General features: G+C 48.8%; 4 protein-coding genes across 8 annotated transcripts; 1 reads left to right on the top strand and 3 right to left on the bottom strand.

Moving 5' to 3' along the window:
- Nucleotides 1–829: 829 nt before the first annotated feature.
- Nucleotides 830–9,547, top strand: Lrrk (Leucine-rich repeat kinase). Its single transcript, XM_020943706.2, is given in 10 exon segments — nucleotides 830–1,181; nucleotides 1,258–1,417; nucleotides 1,474–2,710; nucleotides 2,712–2,740; nucleotides 2,801–5,185; nucleotides 5,246–5,621; nucleotides 5,689–6,768; nucleotides 6,885–8,248; nucleotides 8,309–8,741; nucleotides 8,802–9,547. Coding segments are annotated over 10 exon segments (7,392 nt in total). The 5' UTR covers nucleotides 830–1,075; the 3' UTR covers nucleotides 9,024–9,547.
- GluRIIE (Glutamate receptor IIE) lies at nucleotides 9,124–13,355 on the bottom strand. Its single transcript, XM_020943708.2, has 13 exons — nucleotides 13,113–13,355; nucleotides 12,642–12,802; nucleotides 12,340–12,556; nucleotides 11,891–12,280; nucleotides 11,656–11,819; nucleotides 11,363–11,593; nucleotides 11,089–11,292; nucleotides 10,949–11,033; nucleotides 10,616–10,892; nucleotides 10,354–10,555; nucleotides 10,075–10,300; nucleotides 9,757–10,019; nucleotides 9,124–9,701 (listed from the first exon to the last, which is right to left on the bottom strand). The coding sequence occupies exons 1-13, from the start codon at nucleotides 13,234–13,236 to the stop codon at nucleotides 9,564–9,566; spliced, it is 2,682 nt and encodes an 893-aa protein (XP_020799367.2). The 5' UTR covers nucleotides 13,237–13,355; the 3' UTR covers nucleotides 9,124–9,563.
- GluRIID (Glutamate receptor IID) lies at nucleotides 13,222–17,045 on the bottom strand. 3 transcript variants are annotated; one of them, XM_020943793.2, is made up of 14 exons: nucleotides 16,790–17,045; nucleotides 16,556–16,716; nucleotides 16,281–16,503; nucleotides 15,830–16,222; nucleotides 15,604–15,767; nucleotides 15,312–15,542; nucleotides 15,050–15,253; nucleotides 14,910–14,994; nucleotides 14,573–14,849; nucleotides 14,316–14,517; nucleotides 14,040–14,265; nucleotides 13,871–13,983; nucleotides 13,672–13,821; nucleotides 13,222–13,613 (listed from the first exon to the last, which is right to left on the bottom strand). In XM_020943793.2, exons 1-14 carry the CDS (start codon nucleotides 16,905–16,907, stop codon nucleotides 13,443–13,445), a joined length of 2,718 nt encoding a protein of 905 aa, XP_020799452.2. In that variant the 5' UTR covers nucleotides 16,908–17,045; the 3' UTR covers nucleotides 13,222–13,442. The 3 variants fall into 3 exon arrangements, with proteins under 3 accessions (XP_020799452.2, XP_086682294.1, XP_086682292.1); XM_086826168.1 differs by having other exon boundaries at nucleotides 15,435–15,542; nucleotides 16,790–17,012; XM_086826166.1 differs by having other exon boundaries at nucleotides 16,556–16,723; nucleotides 16,790–16,979.
- Nucleotides 17,046–17,172: 127 nt separating this feature from the next.
- On the bottom strand, nucleotides 17,173–24,320 carry Nep4 (M13 family metallopeptidase neprilysin 4). 3 transcript variants are annotated; one of them, XM_020943840.2, is made up of 5 exons: nucleotides 23,858–24,320; nucleotides 19,366–20,990; nucleotides 18,305–19,313; nucleotides 17,811–18,228; nucleotides 17,173–17,397 (listed from the first exon to the last, which is right to left on the bottom strand). In XM_020943840.2, coding segments are annotated over exons 1-4 (2,961 nt in total). In that variant the 5' UTR covers nucleotides 23,859–24,320; the 3' UTR covers nucleotides 17,173–17,397; nucleotides 17,811–17,902. The 3 variants fall into 3 exon arrangements, with proteins under 3 accessions (XP_020799499.2, XP_020799498.2, XP_020799497.2); XM_020943839.2 differs by having other exon boundaries at nucleotides 23,862–24,320; XM_020943838.2 differs by lacking the exon at nucleotides 23,858–24,320 and having other exon boundaries at nucleotides 19,366–23,520.
- Between the last annotated feature and the right edge of the window lie 239 nt (nucleotides 24,321–24,559).

Here is a 24,559-nt window from a genome sequence, read left to right as displayed (position 1 = left end):
ATTTCTGATCAGTGATGGTGCAGTCAGTTAGTAGTATATTCAAGTATATATATATTAAATATAAAATAAGATATACTAAGGACGACAAATACAAAATGTATATGGTCGAATATACAATTTTGCAAGATATTTAAATATTACAACGATTAATCACATTTAATTGGTAATGTTATCGCCGAAATGCATGTGGTGAAATTCTAAAACTCAACTATCTGGTATAAAAAATACCGAAGATAAATTCTAGGATAAGGAAGGTTGTGAGCTTTGGTCTCACTAGAAAAAATGTAAACAAAGTGAAAATTTCGCGAAATGTTAAAATAAATTAAATTTCATCAAAAAGAAGGGCTGTTTTTGCCCAATCAACTCTAACCGATAACGTAAAGTGCAGAAAATAATGAATAAAGCAAAGGTTCCGTGAAAAACATACGACAAAAAGCAATGAGCGATTCGGATGAAGGTAAAAGACATATGTGAAAAAATGTATACATATATAATCTGCACAGCTTTAAGTTGTATTTTAGTAAGTGCACTTGGTCTAGGAAACGTGTTAAAGTTCATTAAAGTGGCACAAGTGGCTAAGTGGCTTCGGGTGGCGCAATTTATTTCTTAACAAATTGTTATTGGTTTTTCAACAACACCACAGGGTGACTACTGTGATGTGTGCGCAGCAAAAATGGGCGCGCAAAACTATTTATTTGAATGGCCACTGCCCACAGAGAAGCAACTGGTGCGCTGCAACCACTGGGCCATTCGACACCCATACGAAAGCAAACACGACAAAACAAGTGCCACACAACCGACCCAATGCCAGTCCTTGACCACGTGCAACAGTTGTCCCATGTCTCTTCAGTTGCGTCTTGCGCAGTGCGTCAAAATACGGCTTGGATCAATGACCAGAGAAAACGTGGCCCGGGCAACGCATCAATGAATGGCCATCGATTTTCCCCATCGCACTCGCCTCAGTTCAGCTTTTGCCAGCGCCGCGGTCGGTTCTCTTCGCCGGTCCCGATGCCATAAACTATCAATTGGGTTCTCTGGGTTCTGGCTCGGCCGCTAGGATCTAGGTTACATAATAATGTCTTGGAAGTTTAGCATGGAACAGCCCAAGCCTGGCACCGAAACTGCTCTGGAGGCCTGCGACTATTTCGTTGATGAGGTCATTGAGGTGTCCTCAGTCCGGGGTGGGAAATTAAGACATCACCGAAAGGGTGTTGGCCAGGACCTATGTTTGATGAATATATTTATGTTACTTTACAGACGCGCGGGAGGAGGTGCGCCAGATCAAGCACGGAGAGCTCAGAGCTGCAGTAAGTGCCGGAGATGAGCGGACGGTCCGAGTTCTGCTGGCGGCCCTGGGAACGGAACGGCAGATTATTGTCAATATGGCGCCTTCGGGAGCTAATACCCTGCTCTTTATGTGAGTAAATATACACAATGCAAGTGCTTACGCTAATATTGTTAAATTCCTTCCAGATCGTGTCAGTCTGGTTACGAGAGCATTACCCAGAGACTGTTGGACGCTGGAGCCGATGGTCGCTCCCATGCGGTCACCAAATACTCCCCGCTATACGCTGCCGTTCACAGCGGGCACTTGGGCATCGCCCGGCTGATGCTGGACCGCTTTCCGGAATTGATCCAGCAACCGACTGTGGAGCGCTGGTTGCCGCTGCATGCGGCCTGCATTAACGGACACATCAAGCTGCTGGAGCTGCTCATTGGCTACAGCTATCCAGACTACCTCTACCAAACATATCGCGACGAGGAGGGCTTGTGGGAGTGGAGGCTGCCATTCGATGCCAACGCGCACGATGTGACCGGGCAGACTAGTCTATATATAGCCAGCATCCTCGGCAATAAGCAGCTGGTCGGAGTACTGCTCAAGTGGCAGCTCCACTGCCGGCGCACGTTGGGTGATTCGAATTCCGCCAGCTCGGTGAGCACTCCCATTACGCCGACAAGAAAACGCATTTCGTTTGGCATCCAGGCCATCATGTCCAAGCTGCACATATCCGGCGAATCGGATGGCCCCGAGGAGCAGGCTACTCAAGAGTCAACGGAGTGCCAGCGATGTCCGGTCAACGTCAATCTGCTGTGTGGAGCGGCGAGGGAAACGGCTCTGCTGGCCGCGGTTCGGGGCGGACACCTAGACGTAGTGCAAGCTCTACTGCAGCATGGTGCCAATCCGAATATTGTCGCCAAGCCAGTTGAAGATCACAACGACCCCAAGTGCTGTGAGGAGATCTACGGCCTGAGCAATGTCCCGATTGCCGAGGCCTGCAAGCAAAGGTCGTTGGCCATGTTGGACCTCTTGCTAAAGCACGGAGCCCGTGATGACAACGGTTCAGCCATCGGAATGGCCATTTCTGGCGGAGATGAGGCCATACTTAGCCGTCTCTTGGCTCGACGTGTCCATCCGGACTCCGACTACAAAATCAACAAGAAAGGCCTGCCCACTCCAGTGGAGGTGAATGTGTTCCTGCCGTCCACCAGCAACATATCGTACAGCGCCATGTTTCCCAATGTGCCGACCATTATTGACTGGCACAGCCTGGGCTCCAGTGTTCAGTTGTCGGTGGTTAGAGTTCCGTGGCTAGTCAGTGGAGTCTTGCTGTTGAATCCCAAGCTGCAGTCGCACCCTAGGCTGACCGAGGTCTCGCTGACTGCCATCACTCGCATCGACTTCTCGCACAATGTTCTCACAGCGATTCCACTCGGAGCTGTTCCACCTGGTTAGTCTCAAGTAAGTGAATGTCCTGACATTGTGATAAGCTGGTAGATTTACATATATTTGTTCCCTTAGGTATCTGAATGTTGCCCAAAATAAGATCACCGAGCTGCCGGCCCCTATGCAAGGAGCTAAGGGATACGCCTGTCCCGTGCTAGACGAGCTCTTTCTGCAGGACAACCAGTTAACCAACCTGCCAGCGGCCGTCTTTCACTTGCCCGCACTCACCATTCTCGACGTATCGAATAACAAACTGCAGGAGCTCCCTTTCGACTTGTGGCGCGCGCCCAAGCTGCGCGAGCTTAATGTGGCCTTCAACTTGCTGCGAGACTTGCCAGTGCCGCCCATGCAGACGAGCAGCTCCTTGCTGAGTCTGGACAAGCTGCAACTGCAGTCGTTTGAGGAGCCTCAGTCCAACAAGCCGCGTAATGTGACCCAGCAGCGGCTCACCCATCGCAATTTCTGGTCGGCTTCGCTGGATATAACCGACAACGACATGAAGTGGCAGCAGCACGAGCAGGATTTCGGCGATGGGAAGTCGGGCCCGGGCGTGGGAAGCTCCTCGCAATTAAGCAGCCTGAATATAGCGAACAATCTGTTTACCAGCATTCCGGCAGCATTGCCTTGCCTGGCAGTCAGCTTGACCAGACTCAATATGTCATACAACAGCCTGCGCTCCATGGGTCACGTGACCAGCTATCCAGCCACGCTCAAGCAGCTGGATTTGAGCCACAACGAGATATCGTGCTGGCCAAGCTTGCCTCGAATTACGGAATCGGATCCGCATCTACTGTGCTACAGCTATGTTCAGCTGCCGGAGGGTCGGCAGGAGGAAGAGGTAGCCTACAAGACGTCGTCCTCAAAGGGCAGCTGTTCATCTGCCAGCTCCTTCCGAGCTTCGGTGCTAAAGAGCGTATGCCGGCACAGGCGTCACTTGCGCTTGGAATCGCTGCGCACGCTCATCCTGGCGGACAACCTTCTCACCCGCATCCAGCTGTCCACGGACGATGCCACCACCCTCTTTAACGAGAGCGAGGATGCTGACTGGAGTGTGGTGGGTGTAAATCGGTCCAAAGTGATCTTCCCCAATCTCTCCATGCTGGACATGACCAACAATTGTCTTAAAGAGATCCCCGCCTCGCTGCACGAACTGAGTAGTCTGTCGGTGCTGAACATTAGCGGAAATGTAAACATCACGGAGCTGCCGCCACATCTGGGATTGTTGTCGCGGCTGTGGAACCTAAACACACGCGGCTGCCTGTTGCAAGAGCCACTGCGTTCCATGATTGAAAGCAAGAAGCACAAGACTATGGACATCGTGGGATACCTTAAGTCTATCTACGAGGATGCCCAGCCGTACGCACGGATGAAGCTTATGGTGGTTGGCGTCGCTGGCATTGGCAAGAGTACCCTGCTCGACCTGCTGCGCCAGGGAGCTGGATCCGGCTCAAGCTCAAGTTCGCACCGATCTCGCGCCAGTGAAAACCATTGGGCCAAAAGGATGGGCCACGCACGCAGTACATCCCGGTCGCAGCGCAACTCTTCCGTATCCGCCTCGAATATATCCACGGTGGGTGTTGACATCGGGACCTGGATATGCGAGAAGCGAAAGCGGGCACCCGGTTCCCATGGCCCGGTAGTGTTTCGCACCTGGGACTTTGGCGGCCAGAAGGAGTACTACGCCACTCACCAGTACTTCCTGTCCAAGAGGAGTCTGTATCTGGTGCTCTGGCGCATCAGTGACGGCCATAAGGGTCTGGCCGAGCTGCTGCAGTGGCTAGGCAATATCCAGGCGAGGGCTCCCAACTCTCCCGTCATTATTGTCGGCACCCACTTTGATGCAGTGGGCGAGTCCATCTCTCCGCAGAAGGCGGAGCAGCTGCAACAGTTGATACGGGAAAAGTTTATAGCCATTCCGGATGCGGAGAAGATTGGGCTACCGCGGGTGATTGACTCGATAGAAATTAGTTGCCGCACCCTTCATAATATTCACTTGCTGGCCAACATAATCTATGATACCGCCATGCAGCTACGATCGCCGGGCTCAAAGGAACCCATGCTGCTCCAAAAGATTCCCGCTAGCTACATCGCCCTGGAGGATATTGTAAACGTAATTGCTTGCAATCTGCGTGCGGCTGGTCGAGATCCTGTCCTCGATGGGGAGCAGTATCGACGCCTGGTCACGGAACAGATGCGGCTGCACAACTACAAGAGCTTTCGAGATGCCGCTGAGCTGCAGCAGGCAACTACCTGGTGCCACGAAAATGGAGTTCTACTGCACTACGATGATGCCACGCTGAGGGACTACTACTTCCTCGATCCCCAGTGGCTTTGCGATATGTTGGCCCATGTGGTCACAGTGCGAGAGATAAATCCGTTTGCCCCGACGGGTGTAATGAAGCTGGATGATCTTCAGCTCTTGTTTCGGAGTGTACAGGTTCAGGGAAATGCCAATCGCAGGTAGGGTTTATTACAGTTTTGTTTTGATTTAAGAATTAAAAGTAAATCTTATTCTTCCAGCTACATAGTCAGTTTACTGAACAAGTTTGAGGTTGCCCTAACTTGGGACTCACGAACTCTGCTCATTCCCTCACTGCTGCCACAGCAAGAGGCAACGACGCCGAACTCAGGCACTACAGTGAAGCTATCACAGCGTTCCCGCGGTCGTAATTTGGGTTGCTCCGTCTCGCAGGAAGTGAATCTCAATAACTTGATCTATGAGCCGAAATCAGCATCTCCATCTTTATCGGCTTCTACTTCGGCTGTTCAGGGCCTGAGGCGTGTTCTCCTGATGACCTATTTTCCATCCGGTTTCTGGTCACGCCTGATTACGCGGATACTGGCTGATGAGCAGATTATCGAGGCGATCCGAGGCGTCTACGTGGCTACACAAGATGTGAGTAGGAAAAATACATTAACTAATATTATAATGTTTACTATAAAATACTTACTATACATTATAGAAATTCGTGGACTTTGATTTGCGTACTTCCTTGGAGCAGGACACCCAGTGGAATCTGTGGCAGACGGGTTTAGCCCTTTACTATGGACCCATCCTAATATTTCGAATTTGGGAAGTACCCTTTCAGAGCTCGGAGCGCACGCAGCCTTTTCGGACGAATGGCAATCGCTTTAAGCTGAAGCTGGATGGAATTTGGAGCGACGTTAACCTGACCTCATCCAGCATTTTGGAGGTTTACTTCCCCCTGCTCCAGGTGAGCATATTGCAGGAAGTGGACGATAGAGAACGTCAGTTGCTGGCCGAGCTGCAGCCACAGATGTCGCAGATAGCCAAGCTCTTGGCTCTGGCCGTCGACCACATCGACTTGTTGCTGGAGGATTGGTACCCCTCGCTGGGCACTCGGTTCGTGCACACATCGGAAGGGCGTTTCCTGATCACGCGTCTGGTGCTGTGCCCACGTTGCCTTTGGAAGCTGCAATTGCTGCACAGCAACGAGCCAGCGGATCGAGAACTTCCACCCATTGGATGCAATAGGCCAAGTCGAAGTATTAGGCGTGGGGCAGGCGCCTATTTTCTGCATGGCGTTGGTGATCCCGGCGAAGATGGTGCTTTAAATGTATTCTCCGCCTATCTCAACGCTACTGCCCGTCGGGAGCGCCGCTCTGAGGATTCCCTCGGCGCAGGCTCTGATGCAGACTCCGGGGTGGGACCCGACTCAGCCGGTTCCTCACGCAATACTTCGGTAGATGGACACCCTGGCTATCCCTTGCCGGATAATTCCAATGTCTGCTATGCCTGGATGATCGAGGAGTGCATCTTGTCTGTTTACAACCAGAGCAAGCTCAGCTGTCCCGTGCATCTGGAACAATCGATGGCCCAGCTAGCTCCAGATGTCATATTTGCTGATATACCCGATAAGCACACCATTCCCACGGAATGCATCATCAAGGGATCCCTACTAGGTCGCGGGGCCTTCGGTTTCGTCTTTAAGGCCAGCTGCAAGATCAGAGGCGCCAGATCCTTTAAGCCCGTGGCCATGAAAATGCTTCAGCCAGTGCCACCAGGAGCCCGGGCCAAGGAGGTAAGTAGCATATATGCAAAAGTCTTATTTTCTCTTTAAAACGAAATTTTAGATTTTAATATTAAACCATTTAATCATTTTGTATAACAATCATATCATATCCTCTTAATTTCCAGAGTGCTCTAATGGCCTACAAGGTGGCTCTGGGCAAGTGGGATCGAGATCCGTTGCAGCACTCCTGCAAGGCCTATTGCACTGCTCGCCAGGAGTTGGCCGTGCTGCTGACACTCAAGCATCCCAACATTGTCCCCCTGGTGGGGATCTGTATTAAGCCTTTGGCTCTTGTTTTGGAACTTGCGCCTCTTGGTGGTCTGGATGCCTTGCTGCGGCAGTACCGGCGCAGTGGAGCTCACATGGGTCCGCATACGTTCCAGACCCTCGTTCTGCAGGCGGCACGTGCCATCGAGTATCTACATCGAAGAAGGATCATATACCGTGATCTGAAGTCGGAGAACGTGTTGGTTTGGGAGTTACCACAGCCGCACACGGAGGACAGTCCACGAAATCATGTGCACATTAAGATTGCAGATTACGGCATCAGCAGGCAAACGGCTCCCAGCGGATCGAAGGGTTTTGGAGGCACTGAGGGCTTCATGGCACCCGAAATAATACGTTACAATGGCGAGGAGGAGTACACTGAGAAGGTGGACTGCTTCTCCTTTGGCATGTTCATCTATGAGAATATCAGCCTGCGACAACCGTTCGAGGGCCACGAGTCCATCAAGGAGTGCATATTGGAGGGCAGCCGTCCAGCTCTGACACAGCGAGAGACACAATTTCCCACTTGCTGCCTGGATCTAATGGTGCTATGTTGGCACGAGCAGCCAAGTCGCCGGCCGACAGCGAGTCAGATTGTGTCCATACTAAGTGCCCCGGAGTGCATCCACCTGCTGGATGTGGTTGCCTTGCCACATACTGAGAAGATCGTATGTGGAGTCTTCCGGTCGCTGGTGGGCGGTACAAGTGAGGAGGAACGATCCGGCCTGGAGTTGTGGCTACCCTCCTTTGGCTCTCGTATTGACATTCTGGACTGCACGCCGTCCGGCAGCCTGCTGCAGTGCAACAGCATTAGTTGTTCGCCGCAGCCACAGGTGGCTCCGCCTAAAACGCCAGAGAATGGTGCCCACTCTCGAGCCCGGTCCGCGCAACGTTCGCCGAAAGTCAACATGTTGTGCTGCTGCTTGGTGGGCGATGCCATTTGGATGGGCGACGTTTCTGGCAACCTTCATGCCTATAGCACCTCCAGCTATGCCCACTTGTTCTCCTACATGCTCGATCCGGCCATCAAGTCAGCTGTGATAAGTCTAGTCCACATGGAGAAGATTGACCGTGTGGCCGTGGGTACGCACAATGGTCGCGTGTTTCTGGTAGATGCTACACAGATGCCCAGCAATTGCGCCTTTGCCGAGGGCTCATTCGTACTGACGGAGATCTGTTCCGGTTTTGTGTTACACGCAGCCTGCTCTGTCTTTGTGGATGGGTAAGTGACCACATCGCCATCCCCTGAGTTCTATGTGAAATCAATTATCTCTTTTTATAGCACCTACGAGCTGTGGTGCGGCGAAATAGCTGGCAAGATAAATGTTTTTCCGCTCAACGAGACCGGAGTATCCGGTCACCAGGCTCTGTGTCATAGCGAGGAGCCCAATCTGATCGAGGACGTCAAGGTGGCCCGAATGTGCAGCAATGACAGTTACGTCTTCAGCTGCCTCTATCCCGGCTGCATGGTGTACCAGTGGGGCGTTGCCTCTAAGCGCATTGAAAACAAATTGGACTGCTCCAAGCTGTTGCCGTGTTCCGAGTCCCTGCAAAGCATCGCCATCGATGAGCACGTGAACCTGATCAAGTGCCAAATTTCGGCTCTGGCGGCTCACAGTACGGAGCTGTACATTGGAACCACCTGGGGTTGCTTGATCGTGGCCGAGCTGAAGAGCCTGCGCCCAATAAGTGTTTTCCGGCCCTATGAAAACGAGGTAAGTCTGGGATGTCTACCTATGAGGGTTGATACTAACCCCTTTTCCTGCGTCTCGCAGATAAAGTCCATCATAACGTTGTCCAATGATAAGGTGCCTCTGATCGCCACGATTGGTCGTCGGTACCGCTCTCTGATCTCACGCTACGTCGACTCGGCCGAGTCCTCCTCCGCCTGCTCAGCCGTGAGCACACCCACACATAGTGCAGGCAAATCCCTGCCACCGGCGGATGTGGACAATCACATCCATTGCCTGCTGTGGCGCGCCAAGCACTGGACATAAATTCGATCTCGCAAGGAGTATTTGTTGACGTTTTTTTTTAATATCATTAATTTACTTAACACGACACTGACAAAGCTGTTGAAAAAGGTGCTGGACATGAGGGATAGTCATTGCGATATTGTTGATATTTTTTTTTAATTTTTTCGAAACTACAATTATAAGGTGCAATATAAATAATATACGCTTATATATTATCTATTTTAATATTCTTTTGAATTTTTATAAAGCAACCTTAAATATTTAACAGCAAAAGTGCAAGCGTTTTATGTAATAACATTTTACAATTTATTATTATTTAACAAGGAAACAAGAATATTCTAAAAATGATCAAATATTTATTTAACCAATTAAGTTATATGGTTTATTCAAACTAGTTCGTTTTATTTATATTTTATAAGCTAGCTTTTTCGCCATTCAGTGTCACTCCTGAACATTTTTTTGCGACGAAACCCCCTCGTGTCCCCAACCGAAAACATTCCAATTTTTCTTAATGAATAAAAACTAAAAAATGTATTTAAATTAAATAATTAAGTCAGCCTACTATTCCGGAGCCATGGAAGCCACGGAGGACTGACGGCTGCGGGAGTATATGGAAGCCGAGCTCTTCAGCACCCGGATATAGTTGTTGAAATCGACGACGAACAGGAACTCTTCCTTGAGGGCCTCGCGTAGTGGCACCTGCAGGATAATACGTACTCAAGAATTTTGTAACAACATCAGTTTAAAAACTTACGCGGTAGTGGTGCGCCTTCTTCATCACGAATAATACCCAGCTGATAATTCCGTAGAGGAGGGCACAGCAGCTGCCTACGAGAAGCACAAAGAAGACGCCTTCCAGGTTATTCATGTCCAGGGGCGTGGCATCCGGAGCATCCTCTTTGGTAGCACAAATGCCGGTACCCACCTCGTTCCACCACTTGTTTTTCATCTTTTCCAGGACTCCCTGTTCCTGAAGTTCCAGCAGGGCATTGTTGAATTTGTCGCGATGTGGCCAATCTGCAAGTAAAGCATCTTGTTAGAAAAGAATAATTCCATATGGAGAAGATTCTACTTTTTCGCATTGCTATGCCATATCCCTTCTCATCCAGTGCATCCCCGATCTTCTTCAGATTGCATTCGCGCTTCGTATTATACTCGATGGAAGTCGATTCCATGAGGAAAGCGTAGTGCGTGTTAGTCTTCACTCTATTCACACCCTCCATGTTGTCTTCGGTGAGGTGTTCGGGATGCTCGGTCATAAATTTGTTCATTTTCTTGTAGCGCTCATCCTCAGATGTCTGAAAAGTAGTGTTCAGATATTATACCGAAAACACAATGCTTATTGGAGTACCAAAAAGAAGTTTCTAGTAGATCCGGTTCGTTTGGCGCCGTAGACCACACCGTCCTTGTTGTCAGCTAGATCGTCAACGCTGTTGATCAGACTTTGGGGTTTCTCGATTGTCAAAAAGGCAGCCAAGTTGGCAGTGTAAGAGGAGACCACAATCAGAGTGAAGAACCACCAGAAACTGGCCACGGTACGCGTGGATAGGGCTCTGCATTAGAGATTAGGGAATAAAATATAACTCTCTATTTGCTGTATATGTTCAGCTTACTTTGGTCCGATCTCAGATCCCTGTTGAAGCAACGCTCCTGTTGTAAACCAAATAGAGTTGCCTATGGTGAATTGATTTTCCAGCTCTTCGGGCTCTTCAATACAAGGATAAGGGTTATCCCATTCGCTGGGTGACAAGCGGCCCAATATGAAGAAACTCATGGCCACGCCCAGAAATGAGAAGCCCAGGAACCACCATACCTCCTCCGAGAAGGGGTCCATGAAGGTAAAGAGCTCAGGAGTGGCTTTCTGAGGCTTCAGATACAGAATGGCGATGCCTGAAATATTAAGTAAAATAAATGCATGAGTTTAAAGAGCAAATGCTTCCTCATACCTAGATTCATAAATGGAATGGTAAAGTCTATGGCTTCTTCGCGCTCCGAGGTAATGGTCAAGTCCGTGATGGCCAAATCAGCGCGCTGCAAGGTGAATGAGTAATTAACTGGGCTTCCTTGTCTCGTTTTCCTCACCCACCCCCATCATAATCTCCCTCAACATGCCCGTGGATTCATTCGAGGTCTTATTGTATGACCCATAATCATTGCCGCCGTTCACGAAGGTGAAGTTAAATCCCAGTTTATCGGCCAGCTCCTTGATTAGATCCACGCCATAGCCCTCGTACTGACTATTGCCCTCCAGCTGTTTGTAGGTCTCCACCAGCTGGGCGTACGGTTTGTTCTGCAGTTGGAATGCGTTTCATCAAGATTGGGGAAATTGTTTTGGCTTCCTGGTGGCTGGGGCTACCTACCGGTACCGACAGCAAGATTATGAAGGTCTTATTGGCCAGCGAGTTGTCGATATTGTCGAACTGGGCGGTAGTGGGTGCCAGGCGCTGGGCTCTGTAGTTCCTCTGCTCATCCCAGGTGCCCACCTTGACAATGCCCGAGGGCTGCAACTCTATGACATCCAGATGGTATCCCTTGCGTACGTTTCCCTCAAAGTAGATGGGTCCGGTGAGCAGATGTTCTGTAAGTCGAAGCTAATATCAAAGCGAGAAAATGAGTATTTATTTCGCAAGGACTTTCATTCGATTCATCCAACCGTTCGCATGTAGTTCTTAAAGGAGGAGCCATCGTCCCGGACGCTTTCCGTGCGCTGCGAACAATTCTGGGACACAGGCTTGAAGGGAAGGTTCTTCAGGGTCTCTGCAAACAGCTGAACTGCATCATAGGTTAAAGCCATTTCCACGGTAATAGGACAGGAGCCTATATAAATTAATATTTTAAATTAAAATTAAAAATGTATATATTAAGTTTCTAAATTGAGCTTTGCTCACCATTTCGAAACTCATCTTGCTCGGTGGGATAGCCTAGTTTCATGAGCAGCTCCTTTACGGCCAGCTTCTCCGGCGAGAAGAGTCGCAGACCGGTTATGTTCGCTTCACTGTATTTGTACTCCTCCAAATCGAAGGAGTGAAAGTCCAAGTTGCCGATGATGTACTTGTAGTCTTCGTTGATTATTCCCACCTGCTGGGCCTGGTTCAGAAACTCCGGCATAGTTTCGCTGGAACCGACAACCACAATCCGGTTATCCACGGACTTTCGCACCCGGCGGAGGACCTGCTTGTAGTTGCCATTCAGTTGCATATCGTATCGCAGCACCGTGACCACGGGTCCATTCATGCCGAACATCGTGGTCAGCTCATTCAAAATGTTGAGGTAATCGGCTGCGAGTGGCAATTGAATTATTAAGAGATCTTTCATGTCCTGGACAATGGCGTCTCACCGGATTCGTAGAGGAATATGAAGCGCGTCCAATTAAACTCCGTAATGAGGCTATAAAGAGCCTTGGCCAGGTCGGCCGGATGCGGATGCAGATTGAATCCCTCGGCGTATTCGCTCATGTAGGAGTAGATGTGAGGTATGTCCATGGCATCGCATATGGACATCAAGTGAACGGCAGTGTGCCGTGATGAGGGTCCGAATACACCCGCTACGCCGGTCTTGAGGAGAATGTTAAATTTACTTGTACAGACAAATATCACAAGAAAGTCTAAAGTATTCTTACTAAGAATTAATTAAAATTACCTCAAGCATTCTGCACAGTCTGCCGTAACTCTGATAGGCATCCCCATAGTTAACCTCAGCCTTCAAGGATGTCAACGCAGTGCCCACCTCTTGGTTAGCCACATCAATGGCATGGTCGAAGACAATGTTCATTTGGTCCGTGTTCTGGTCGGTGAGGAGGCCTGAAATTGAGAAATTCTCGCACATTCACTCAGTGCCGGCGTTTCGCTCTTGCCGTTTTTGTTTATAAACAACAACTTGACCTAATCGCCGTCCCATTCGGTCGGAAAACCCAAACAAACAAACAAATACTAAAACCATTTTATGAGCTTTCAGCGTTGATGGAACGAACAGCTTGTTCCCTTTATGAGAAATTAAAAATAAATCGCGCGTTGAAAACAGTTTGTTTGGAACTGCATAAAAAAAACTTTGCCCGCGACACACATTTTTCATTTGAGTTTTTCTATGGGTTTTCTTTTCGAAATTACTTACCAATTGGCACACTTCCCATATTTTGGAATTTGTCGTAGCCGCCAAAGTTGTCATATTGAGCGTTTTTGCCAGAAATTGTAATGCAAACAATAAGAAAAACTATTTTAAATTGATTGAAAGGCATTTTTGATCGAGTCTATTTTATACACATATATATATTTATATGTACATATCAGTTTAGAGAAAATAATAAACGTCTGCGATCAACACACAACCGAGCACGTTGAGTAAAAAGCCGCAACTGAGGGATGCTCCAAAATGTCAATTTGGAAAATATTTCGAGTGAAATTTTTCGAAAGCTTTGAGCGAATATGTGGATGTATCTCAATCTTAGTCCTCAGACTGTTCGTTCTCCTCAGAATCAGTTTGCAGCGAATCTATGGACTGCGATGAATTGCGGCTTCGGGAGTATATGGACTGGGCGCTCTTCAGGGCTCGTTCATTTTCCGAGAATCGGATGACAATTTTAAATTCCTCAACCAGAGCATCGCAAAAGGGAACCTAAGAAAGATTATCCTCATATATCTCAAAAGATACATAGATTTAGTTTGGTTTTTACCGCATAGAACTTGGCTTTCTTGAACACAAAGAAGCACCAGCATAGGATGGCGACGATTATTGAGATGACGGAGCCGACGGCCAGAACCGCGTAGATGCCACTGAGATTGTCCACACCCAGCTCTGAGGGGCCATCGGATTCGCTTTTTGCCTAAAGCAGCAGCTTTATGACTTGTTCTAAATATCCATAAGATACTTACACTACAAACTCCGGCTCCAACTTCGTTCCACCATTTGTTCTTCAGCCTGGCCAGAACACCTTGCTCCTGCAACTCCAACAGAGCATTGTTAAACTTGTCGCGATACGGCCAGTCTGGAGGAGCATCAATGAAATTACAGAGAATTTGGTAATTTCCAATTGTTACTCACTCTTCACCATGGCTATGCCGTAACCCTTCTCGTCCAGGGCGTCACCCACTTTCGTCAGATTGCATTCTCGCACCGTATTGAATTCGATAGAGGTGGACTCCATGAGAAAGGCATACTTGGTGCCAGATTTGACCTTATCCACTCCATCCTGATTGTTGTCCATCAGCATCTCTGGATGGGCAGTCATGTACTCGTTCATTTTCATATAGATGGGATCCTCTGATGTCTAGAAGAATAGATATTTAGATCACAAAAGTCTGAAGTGGGTCTGGTTACCAAAAAGAAATTCCTTGTTGATCCAGTGCGCTTTGCTCCATACTGAACGCCGTCCTTGTTGTCGGCCAAATCTTCAACGCTGTTGATGGGACTCGTTGGATTCTCGATGGTCAAGAAGGCAGCCAAGTTGGCCGTGTACGAGGATACCATGATGAGAGTGAAGAACCACCAAATAGCGGAGATTGTGCGGGTACTTAGGGCTCTAAGAAAAGATGTTTGTTATTAAGTAGATTAACAGATATTGTCCCATATCTTACTTGGGAGCAATTTCCGATCCTTGCTGCAGTAAAGCTCCTGTAGTAAACCACAAGGAATTGTTAATGGTAAATTGATTCTCCAGCTCCTCGGGTTCCTCGATGCACGGATATGGGTTGTCCCACTCTGTGGGCGAAAGTCGCCCCAGAATAAAGAAGCAGAGGGAGACGCCCACATAGGCTATGCCCAGGTAAAGCCACACCTCCGAAGAAAATGGGTCCATGAAAGAGAAAAGGGCTGGCGGAGCCTTCTGGGGTTTCACATATAAAATCGCTATGCCTGCGTAAGAAGTATGTATAAAGATATTGCTGAATTATCTCTTAAGATATTATATCTCACCCAGATTCATGAAGGGTATGGAGAAATCTATGACTTCCTCCCGCTCCGATGTAATGGTGAGATCCGTGATGGCCAAGTCAGCTCTCTGGATGTAAAAATCTTTGTCAGTGAAAGGCCATTCGATTCTGTAACCAACTTACCCCTTCAACAATTTCCTTGAGCATTCCAGTAGTGGTGTTTGTGGTCTTATTAAAGGAACCGTAGTCATTGCCACCATCGTGGAAGGTGAAGTTAAAGCCCAGTTTGTCGGCTAACTCCTTGATCAGATCCACTCCATAACCCTGGTACTGATTGTTACCAATAAGTGTGTCAATGCTCTCCACGAGACTGGCATAGGGTTTGGTCTGAAATGTAGGTTTTACTTAGGTATTTGTAATAACAGTTTAGTTCAGATTAACCCACGGCAACAGAGATTAAAACCTTGAAAGTTTTATTGACCAGCGATCCGTCATCAATGTCACTCAAGTTGATCACTTGGGGTGGCCGCTGAAACTCAAAGTCCTTGCCATCTTCCCAGGTGCCAACCTTGACCAGTCCACTTGTCTGCAACTCGATGACATCGAATGTGATTCCTTTGCGAACATTGCCCTCAAAGTATATGCGGCCTGTGATCGTTTTCTCCTTTATTTCCAACTGCAATGATTATCCAAATTTGTTAGTATCTTATATAGTTAGATTTTTGAGTTTAGCCTACCGATCTCATATAATTCCTGAAGGTGGAACCATCGCGCTGTACATTGTCATGGCGCTCGGAGCAGTTGAGCATCTGGGGTTGATAGGGAAGATGTTTGGTTGTCTCTGCAATGACTCGCACAGTATCGTAGGTGAGAGCCATGGACATGGTGATCGATGAAGAGCCTACAGAGAATATTAGAAATGAAATCTGGTTGCTCCTGTCAGAGTGCAGGTTAATTTTATACCATTATTTGTGGGTTCACTTTCGCCCAGTTCATGGTGCAGCTTCTCGACTAGATCTCGCACCTCTTCTTGGTCAGGTGAAAACATTCTTATTCCCGTGATGTTAGCTTCACTGTACTTGTATTCCTCCAGTTCAAAGGTGTGCAGGTCCAAGTTCCCGATGATGTAAGTATAATCCTCGTTCATGATTCCCACTTGTTGGGCCTGACGCAGCAGCTCGGCCACTCCCTCTGTGGATCCCACGACCACGATGCGGCTGTCCTCCGATTTTCGAATTCGACGCAGTACCGACTTGTAGTTGCCGTTCAGGTTGAGGTCGTACCGCATCACCTTGATCACAGGTCCCTTGATGCCGTAAAGGGTCATAAGATGGTCCAATATGTTCAGGTATTCAGCTTCGGTAAAAAGCTTCAAGTTAGTAAGCACTCCTAATGGCTTTGGAGAATTACTTACCCGATTCATAGCAGAATATGAAACGAGACCAATCAAACTGGTTGATAATGTCATAGAGGGCGTGTGCTATGTCCTCCGGATTTGGGTGCAGGTTGAAGCCATCGGCGTGGGCACCCCACGAGAGGTGCGGGTATATGAATGGAATATCTTTGGAATCGCAGGCGTTCAGCAGATGAGCGGCCGTGTGCTTGGCAGCCGGTCCAAAGACGGCACCCACTCCACCCTGGGAAGGCTGGTATTAATTAGGAAATTCTATTTCTTAACCTCTGGCTCACCTGCATCAGCCTGCAGAGCTGGGCGAAGGCCTGCACCGAGTTCCCATAGGCCACCTGCTCCGTTTCGCCTACCAAGGGGACGCCCAGCTCATTGTTGACCACCGAAATGGCGTGCTCAAATGTCTGACGGATTCTATCGGTGGTGTCGTCGGTGATAAGGCCTGCATGCTTTTTTTGAGTCGAATAAATTCCAGAGAGGCAGCTGCCGAGAGCTCTTCGAGTTCTTTTACTCACCAAGGCGAATGGCCTGGCCACTGACCGAGCCAAAGGAACTGCCGCCATAGAACTGGGCCTGCACTTCCTTGAGGCATAGAAAAATCGGTAGAAGCCAGCAGAACTGCATTGTCCTCATTTATTGGAGTTTCGAATGGAAATCTTTCATTTCCCCTCGCCGTCGGCGGGTATATATAAATATATAGATATATTTTTGGATCACCCACTAGCGCGATATCTTTGAAGTTCCTTAGTCGCCGAGCGCACGTTCCCAACTGAATGGGCGGGCACTCATAATTGCCTTTCGAATTCCACTCAAAAAGTTTTCAAAAATATGTGTTTTGATCTTGAAAGCTGCCAGTGTTGGGCAATCATGCGTACTTTCGTATTAAAAAACAAAGTGCTTTCGTAATTTAAATTTAATTAGAATTATCACAAACATAAATTGCATCATAAACTAAACTATTGCAAGTTACATATCGTATAAATAGTTAAGGGCTATAGAAAATATATAAAGTAGCAAGTTATAATTTTTGGCACATATTCTTTGTAGTGAAGGGAGTCATCCCGTTCGATCCTCGGCATATATCTCTGGGCACTCGCCAATTTGCTGTTCTGTCAATTGAAAGCTGCAATCGAGATGGAACCATTAATGACAGTCGTTAGGGAAAAAGATAAGCTATACATATGTTGACTGCACTCCAACCCCGGTGCATTCCAAGTATCACGCACCAATTGCAGTTTCAATGGAAAGACAATTGGAGAAGTTTATCTCCCTGTCTTGAAACCGAACCAACTGCTGGGCATAAATCACCATTAATTAAGTGGGTGCCGGCGCCCAATTGAAGTGCGATGTCGTTGTTGGCACCACAGCATCAGGCCCGGGTAACGAGCTACAAGGAGCTGCGTACACACCCGACACCATCACTTTCTCCACTAAGTGACGCCCGAAGTGGAGCAATTAGAGCCTCGCCAGGGAGGTGCCACTGGGGTTGGGATCGCAATCGGGGTTGGGGATTGGGGTTGTTGGATGCGCACTCACCAACTGGCATGCCTCCGGTCTTTGGTCTAGGACTGCTTGGCATACGTCATGAATAATACTCTTAGGCTATAGCTGGGCAAGACCTCCCGCATCTACCACACGCTGCACTTTTTGGAGGGGTTCATCGGCGAGCCAGCGGGACATCGGAACTCCCGGGCAAAGTCCACGGAGTTCGATAGCGTTCCAATTACTCGAAAGCGACCCGGACTGTGGATGGCCGTGTTCAGTTTGTTCCGTATGGCCTCGGGTCGCATTGCTCCACACCACACCTGGCCAAAGTTGAGGAAGAAGAGCTGCGGCCCGGTCATATTGAGGCCCGGCAGAACCTCGTCCGGCACTTCGTTGGGGTGTTCCTGCATCCAACGCTGGTAGGCATGAAAAGCCTGGCGCAGGCCACCATTATCTGCGATATTCTCGCCTAGAAATTAATTTTAGAAAGGGAGAAATTTAGAGAAATTTGTATTCAATGGGTTTATGATCAAAATCCACATTACCTTGCGTGCTCTCGCCATTGAGAACGATACCCACTTCTTCCACCGTGTAGTTGCTGTACTGGGCGATGATGCAACGGGCGCGTTCGTCAAATCCCCGGATTGAGTAGTCCGTCCACCACTTGTGGATGTTACCGTTGCAGTCGAAAAGTCGTCCCTTGTCATCGAATCCATGGGTCAACTCGTGACCGATGACCACGCCAATGCCGCCAAAGTTTAGTGACTTGGGAAAGTGGCGGTGGTAGAAGGGCGGCTGCAGGATTCCGGCTGGGAACATTATCTGGTTCTTGTTGCGACTGTAGTAAGCATTCACAATGGCCGGTGCCGTCTGCCAGTTGGTCTTGTTGACCCGCTCGTGGAGCTTGGACTGCTCCGTTTTGGCCGTGTGAAGGAGAACATTGAGTGTGTTCTCAAAGTATTTCTCCGGATGGATTTCGATGCCCGCATACTTGCTGTTGAGCTCTCCCGGATTGAGGATGAAGTCTGGGTAGCCAATTTTCAGGGACATGGCATTGACCTTCTCCTCCGCTAGCTGCTTGGTGGTTGTGTCCAGCCAGTCGGTGGTCTTGAGTATATCCCGGAATGCCTGCTGTAAGTCGTGTGTCATCCGTAGGGTGTCCCGTTTGCTGTTGTTGTCGAAGTAGCGACTGACGAACATCGAACCCACCGCCATGCCCATGTTGGTGTTCACTTGGGCGATGCACACCTTCCAACGCTGCGGACTCTCTTCCCGACCGAACAGGGCGTGATAGAAGTGCTGCTTGATGTCATCGAACCGATCGTCCACGTTGTTGATGCGATGCCGTACGAAGCGCCACATCATGTAGTTGGCCACGGTGCGGGGCTCCGTCTCCTCCAGCAGGGTCACCAACTTGTTCATGTACTCCACCGCGTAGATGACCACCTCTTCGGCACCGCTCACCTCACGATCCTGCAGATTCTGCAAGTAGGTGATCCACTTGATCTCCGGCACCAAAGTCTGAAGCTGATCCAGGGACATTCGCTTGTAGAGCTGCGGATTGAAATAATTAGAAGAGCCTCGCTTGTCCCTTTGATTAACTTACCTTGGTCACGTTGAGTCGCTGCTCCGCCGGCGCTGTTATCCCCGCCAGCTGCGTTTCAAAAGCTACCAGCTCGCTGGCCACCCGCTGTGCATCCGACTTGGAGGCTCCCATCTTGTGCATCACCTCGGACATGTAGCGTTGGTAGGCCTGCAGGTACTTGTTGTTGCTGGGCTGCAGGAAGTACTCCCTGGTAGGTAGACCCAGGCCCGTCTGGTCGAACTGCACGATGTTCTCCTCGGAGTTCTTGATGTCTGCTCCCACCCACTGGACGATGAGGATGTCGTTGTTATAGCGCCGCAGAGTGGCAGCCAGATTCTGCCAGTTGAAGTTGGCGTCGCTCCAATTATGGTCCAGGACGGGCCAGCCGCCCAGCTTCCGGATGAGCGTGTGCAGTGGCACCAGGCCCCTCTTGGCGAGTAACTGGCTGTTTACACAGGAGCGGTATAGATTCTTGGCCTTCAGCTGGGCATCGTGCTGGGGCTGGAGCAGGTTAACAGTGGCCGCTTCGTGTATTCTTGGCTCCTCGATGTCCGATTTTTCCTTGGACTTCTCCTTTGTCGAGACAGTGGGTGGCGCAGCTTCCTCCTCTTTGGTCTTCTCCCTTGTGGCATCGATGAGGCGTTTCCGCTTGGTTCCGTTGGTGTATCGCTTGTACCGCACGAGGACACGATTGAGCAACTGCCTGTGGCTGACGATGTGCCTCTTTAGACGTTCCACCCGCAGCTCCGCCGTCTGGTCCGCCTCGCTCCCGCTCTCGCCCTCTCCCTGCTCGTTGAGCTTGAAGAGCGTGTTCCGAACCCGACTCTTTCTCGGCTCAGGCGGTGGAGCAGGCGAATCATTCTTCTCCAGGAGATTGCGCAGCACCAGGTCAAGGCTTTCGCGCAGCATTTCAAAGGTGTCGAAGCCAGCTTTGTCCTTGGGTATCGGGTGCAGTTTCTCCCAGTTCCCACAGGCGTATTTGTAAAAGTCTACGCAGGGATCCACTTTGCTGTCCATGTACCGCTTCATGGTCATTGCCTGCGCCATGCGAATGCCCTCGCGAGTTCCCTCCTCGTTCCAAAAGCTCTGCAATGCGGCTGTAGCCTCATGGATCAAGGCCGCCTGATCTGAATTGGCCTCGCCGGACTGGCCCTCCGCTCCGCGTCGTTCCCTGTGCTGCCTGCTCCGCTCCAGCCAGTAGGCAGCCTCATCCTGAAAACGTTTCTTCTGTGGCAGGTTGGGACTGTTGCCTAAGGGCTTTATGTCTAGGTCAATGCCGAGACACTCTCGTGGAATGCCCTGCGGCAAGAAGGATGTGCGCGAGTCCTTCATCAGCGTGCTACGCTCCTCCAGCTCTAGGGTCTCGCCGTTTGCATACCGATAGGGCTGACATCGTCGATCACGTTCAGCAGCCATGAGTTCTTGATGGGCACGCTTGCCCGCCGGCAGCAGGAACTCCTCGTTGATTAGCTCGTTATAGGTGCTGCCCTCCGGCTGGAAGGCCTCATAGTTATCCAAGTAGCTGGGTACCTTCCCAGCGGACTCCCGTCGCTCGCGCATCCTCTGCTCGTTCAGCTGCAAAGCCTCCAGCATTCCGTCCAACCGCATGATCAGAATGAGCACCAGAGTCAGGGGCAACATCACCACTGGAAGCAGCAGAAGAAGTTTGCAACAGGTCAGGCCGGGGCACCACTGCACCCGACCCGTCCGCTGGTTAACGCCCAGTCCCAGCTTCACGCTCCGATCCTTGCACGGAAGCGGATGCGGATGCGAAGCAGGAGCTGGAGACCCGTGCACCGAGGGCATCGCTAGCTTTAGCTGGCTGTGGCGACTCATCCCACGAGCTGTAGTAATTGAGGAGCTCGCTGGCCTTTATGCTTTAATTAAACGCAATTTTCGCGCGACGCAGTTTGGCGAACCGAACGGGACGTAATCTAAACCGAGAATGGAGAGCCGGAGAATGGCAGCCGGAGACCGGAGGCCGGATTTCGGAGACCAGCGATGGGAGGCTGGAGATCGCTAACCAGAGACTGGACGGCACAGAACTGCGGCCGAGTCGCGCTCGCATAGCCAACTGAAAGCGGTCGCATGGGATGCGCAATCACGGCGCGCTACAGCCAATTGAGTGGCGGCAGCGGCAACTAGCGACATCAACAGTAGCATCAGTCGCAGCAGCAGCAACATGAGCAGCAGCAACTAGCAACATCAGGCTGTAGCAACATCAGCGGCGCTTCAATGAGTGCCTTGGGGGTGGGTCTACCTTATCTTGATCCAAGATTTATGCAATGCTGATCTTGGGACAGGAAGTTTTTGGATTTCCCGACAGATACCTGCTCTGATTTGACCTATTAACCTCAATGATTTCATTAAATTGCCTTTATATCGCCGTTAATCAACAGGAACGACCACAAAGCCGATCGTTTAGAAATTTGTGTCATTATCACTCTGACTAGCCATAACAAACGTGCCGCGGTGGCAGGTCTACACGGAGAAATATATATTTCTATATTTAATCAATCAATCAAATCAATTAAATTAAAATTGGTTACAGGTCTAAAATAGTGTTCAATATTCTCTAAATTTGAATAAGTAATACAAATAATCTGTTATATTTAAGTGAAGTGGTGCTAAAAGCCAAAAATTTCTAGGCACTGAATTGGAATTATAATTAATTAGCTAAATCTTGAAGTAGTATTTTCTCTAGCCACTGTTTTGTTATTTTCTCATATAAATGCATTTCTAACATTTATTGCCCGGCCTCTCCTATTTCAGAACTACAATCAGAACCCATTAATCTTCAGCTTTGAATTAATTAAAACATTCGAGATGTTTTGCCATTTCGCTTACATTTGTTTTCCGTGCACAACGGCTACCCATGCACCTCCGCATTGACCTCTGCCCGAATAGCGTCTAAATTCAATCAATTTAATTTAATTTCACAAAACAATTGCTCGGACCGGTGACGGACACACTCGCGTGGATCCACTGGCTCGCAGCCAAGTGACTCTCGGGAGAACCCAAAACAGAGACAGATTTGCTCCGCTGGGAGATGGAATCGTCGCCCTTTCAGCGGCTCTCATAACTCAGCCGTTAAGCCGGGCCATTCAAGTGTAATGGAGATGGCGTCATTGGGCGCCACTAACTACTCCAGAGTCACACGTGTTCGGGTGGCTGTAATCCCCGTGCCACATAGTGTGGCACTATTTAAGGGGAATTAAAGCGCTGCGAGGCGTAACCGAAGCCCAAATTGGCCCTTCAGTGCGCGGCGCGGGAGCCGGGAATTTGGTTTGGGTTAGTATTACAAGATTATGCGGGTAATTGGCGGCATGCGATGCCATCTAATGTGCCCGGGCTCCGCCTCCCTTCGCTCCCAACACTTTGTATATGCTCATTTGGGGAATAGAAGCTCGAGGGCTGGCTTTTGTTCACGTCATATATGGGTTTCACTCTCATGGACAGCGAACACGCAGGTGTATATAGTATATGTATGTAAGTACATATCTGTGCGAGATGAGTAGAGTCCGTGCCCGATGACGGGGGAAATGGTCATTGCTTCATATGCTAATTTCAGCCTTAAACCTTTTAATTAGCGACACTGACCGAGATTAGCTGAGACCGTGCTTCCATCTATCAATCTCGCACAGAGTGCGGCACACACTGCAACTGTGCCTGGGATGGCCTGGAGGCCCTGGTGCAAATGTTATGCAATTTGCCAACGCTCCGATGGATTCTAATTTCAATTGGCTTTTGTGTTCACTTGATCTGCGGTTCAAGACCAAATCGTCGACGAGTGACCCACTGAGCCAACATGCGATGCCCCACAACCACCCATTCGATGGCGGCATCAGGTTTGCCGGAGGTAAACGAACGAATCGTGAATCAATCAATTGATGTAAATAAACCCAGCGCCGGTCCGGGTATCGAGTATTGCTTGTACTCTCATATAGTGTATGCAATCAATTGCGGTTGTGTTTCGGGGGGGAACTCCGGATTGAACTAAGGTCGTCGACACCGGATCGATTAGGCTAACCCGTCGTCAGGCATTAATCATTAGATGCTAACTTGCTATTAGAGATGATTGACCCTTTATCAGGGGAGGTGACCGACCACCTTGAATTGTAATTAAATAGGTTTGATCAATATAGAGAATATTTTGTAGAGATAATGGCAATCAAGACCTGAACTTATATTTTATCAAGAACAACTGAATTTTTGTCAGAAAGCCCTTCAAGGATACGCTAGTCTTGACTAGGATTAAGTTGGAACATTGACAGATTCCTTTGCCATATACAGTTTTCACAACCTTTAGATTTTCACTCAAAACTTATTACCCCTTTCCGCATTTCCGCATGTCTAGTTTAACCTACTGCTGGGGAAAACAAGTTTCCACCTGGATTGCAATTCATCCTTTTCTCCTGGCCAAACCGGTCGAGTACCAGTCATAAATTTAAGTCCATGGCACAGCCTGAACTTCGATACGGAAAACTGTCAAAAAGTCGTAAGGAACACTCACTCACACATTTTAACCAGCTGCGCTTGGACCACACTTCGCCACCTCAGATTTTATGGATCACTGGTCCCTTCTAGATGGATCCTAAATGCCTTGAGTCGATGCTTTTCCACGTTGCCGCCACGTTTCGGAGTCGTTCCAAAACTGATTTCAGCTCTGGCGTTGAACAGAGTTGCCCTGACGCCGGTGTACTTGGTACTGAGGCATCTGCTTGCAATTGTTTGGAAATTTTGAGGCTGAGCTGGCTGCTGTTTTTATGCCCAGAAAACATATGATTGCAGCTGGAGCTGCTGAGTTCCAACTGGTGGAATCTGATTTCCGACTGATCCACACCAACGATTGTGATTCACTGCCAATCATTTGTTTTTCTTCTACAGGAGATCATCAGAAGCTGTATTTTTGAGTGTTGATCTTTATTACAAAGCCGGCTTATTTACAAAGTACGCTGATGGGAATCAGTTTCCATATTCAATTTTGTATTTGAATAGTTTTTAAGGTTACTTACGATAATTATAGTATTAGGGATAGAATGGAAAATTGAATACAAAACTATTTATATAAAGTCACATACAGGTTGATTGTGATCTCCTGTTCCTAAGTTCTTTTCCTTTTATATGTTAACTTTTCTGTGACGAATCTGTGATTTTCGAAGTCAGTTCTCATAGAACTCAAATAATGCATTAAAAAGTTAATAAATCTTAAAGT

This window comes from Drosophila serrata, unplaced genomic scaffold (genome assembly GCF_035046125.1).
Source record: "Drosophila serrata isolate PLE 108 unplaced genomic scaffold, ASM3504612v1 contig_156, whole genome shotgun sequence".
Lineage (NCBI taxonomy): Eukaryota > Metazoa > Arthropoda > Insecta > Diptera > Drosophilidae > Drosophila > Drosophila serrata.
Note: the sequence above shows the minus strand (reverse complement) of the source record. Positions and strands in the feature narration are given on the sequence as shown.

Excerpts from the sequence above, each read along its gene's own strand:
- GluRIIE (XM_020943708.2), bottom strand. The coding sequence starts at position 13,236 with ATGCCTTTCAATCAATTTAAAATAGTTTTTCTTATTGTTTGCATTACA. Across the intron at positions 10,301-10,353 it reads CTACTAGAAACTTCTTTTTG|ACATCTGAGGATGAGCGCTA; the intron begins GTACTCCAATAA and ends ACTACTTTTCAG. Across the intron at positions 9,702-9,756 it reads AGAAGGCGCACCACTACCGC|GTGCCACTACGCGAGGCCCT; the intron begins GTAAGTTTTTAA and ends ATTATCCTGCAG.
- GluRIID (XM_020943793.2), bottom strand. The coding sequence starts at position 16,907 with ATGAGGACAATGCAGTTCTGCTGGCTTCTACCGATTTTTCTATGCCTC. Across the intron at positions 14,995-15,049 it reads TCAAGGAAATTGTTGAAGGG|AGAGCTGACTTGGCCATCAC; the intron begins GTAAGTTGGTTA and ends TTTTACATCCAG. Across the intron at positions 13,822-13,870 it reads TTGGAGCCGGAGTTTGTAGT|GCAAAAAGCGAATCCGATGG; the intron begins GTAAGTATCTTA and ends CTGCTGCTTTAG.
- Nep4 (XM_020943838.2), bottom strand. The coding sequence starts at position 21,180 with ATGAGTCGCCACAGCCAGCTAAAGCTAGCGATGCCCTCGGTGCACGGG. Across the intron at positions 19,314-19,365 it reads AGCGACTCAACGTGACCAAG|CTCTACAAGCGAATGTCCCT; the intron begins GTAAGTTAATCA and ends TTCAATCCGCAG. Across the intron at positions 18,229-18,304 it reads CAATGGCGAGAGCACGCAAG|GCGAGAATATCGCAGATAAT; the intron begins GTAATGTGGATT and ends ATTAATTTCTAG.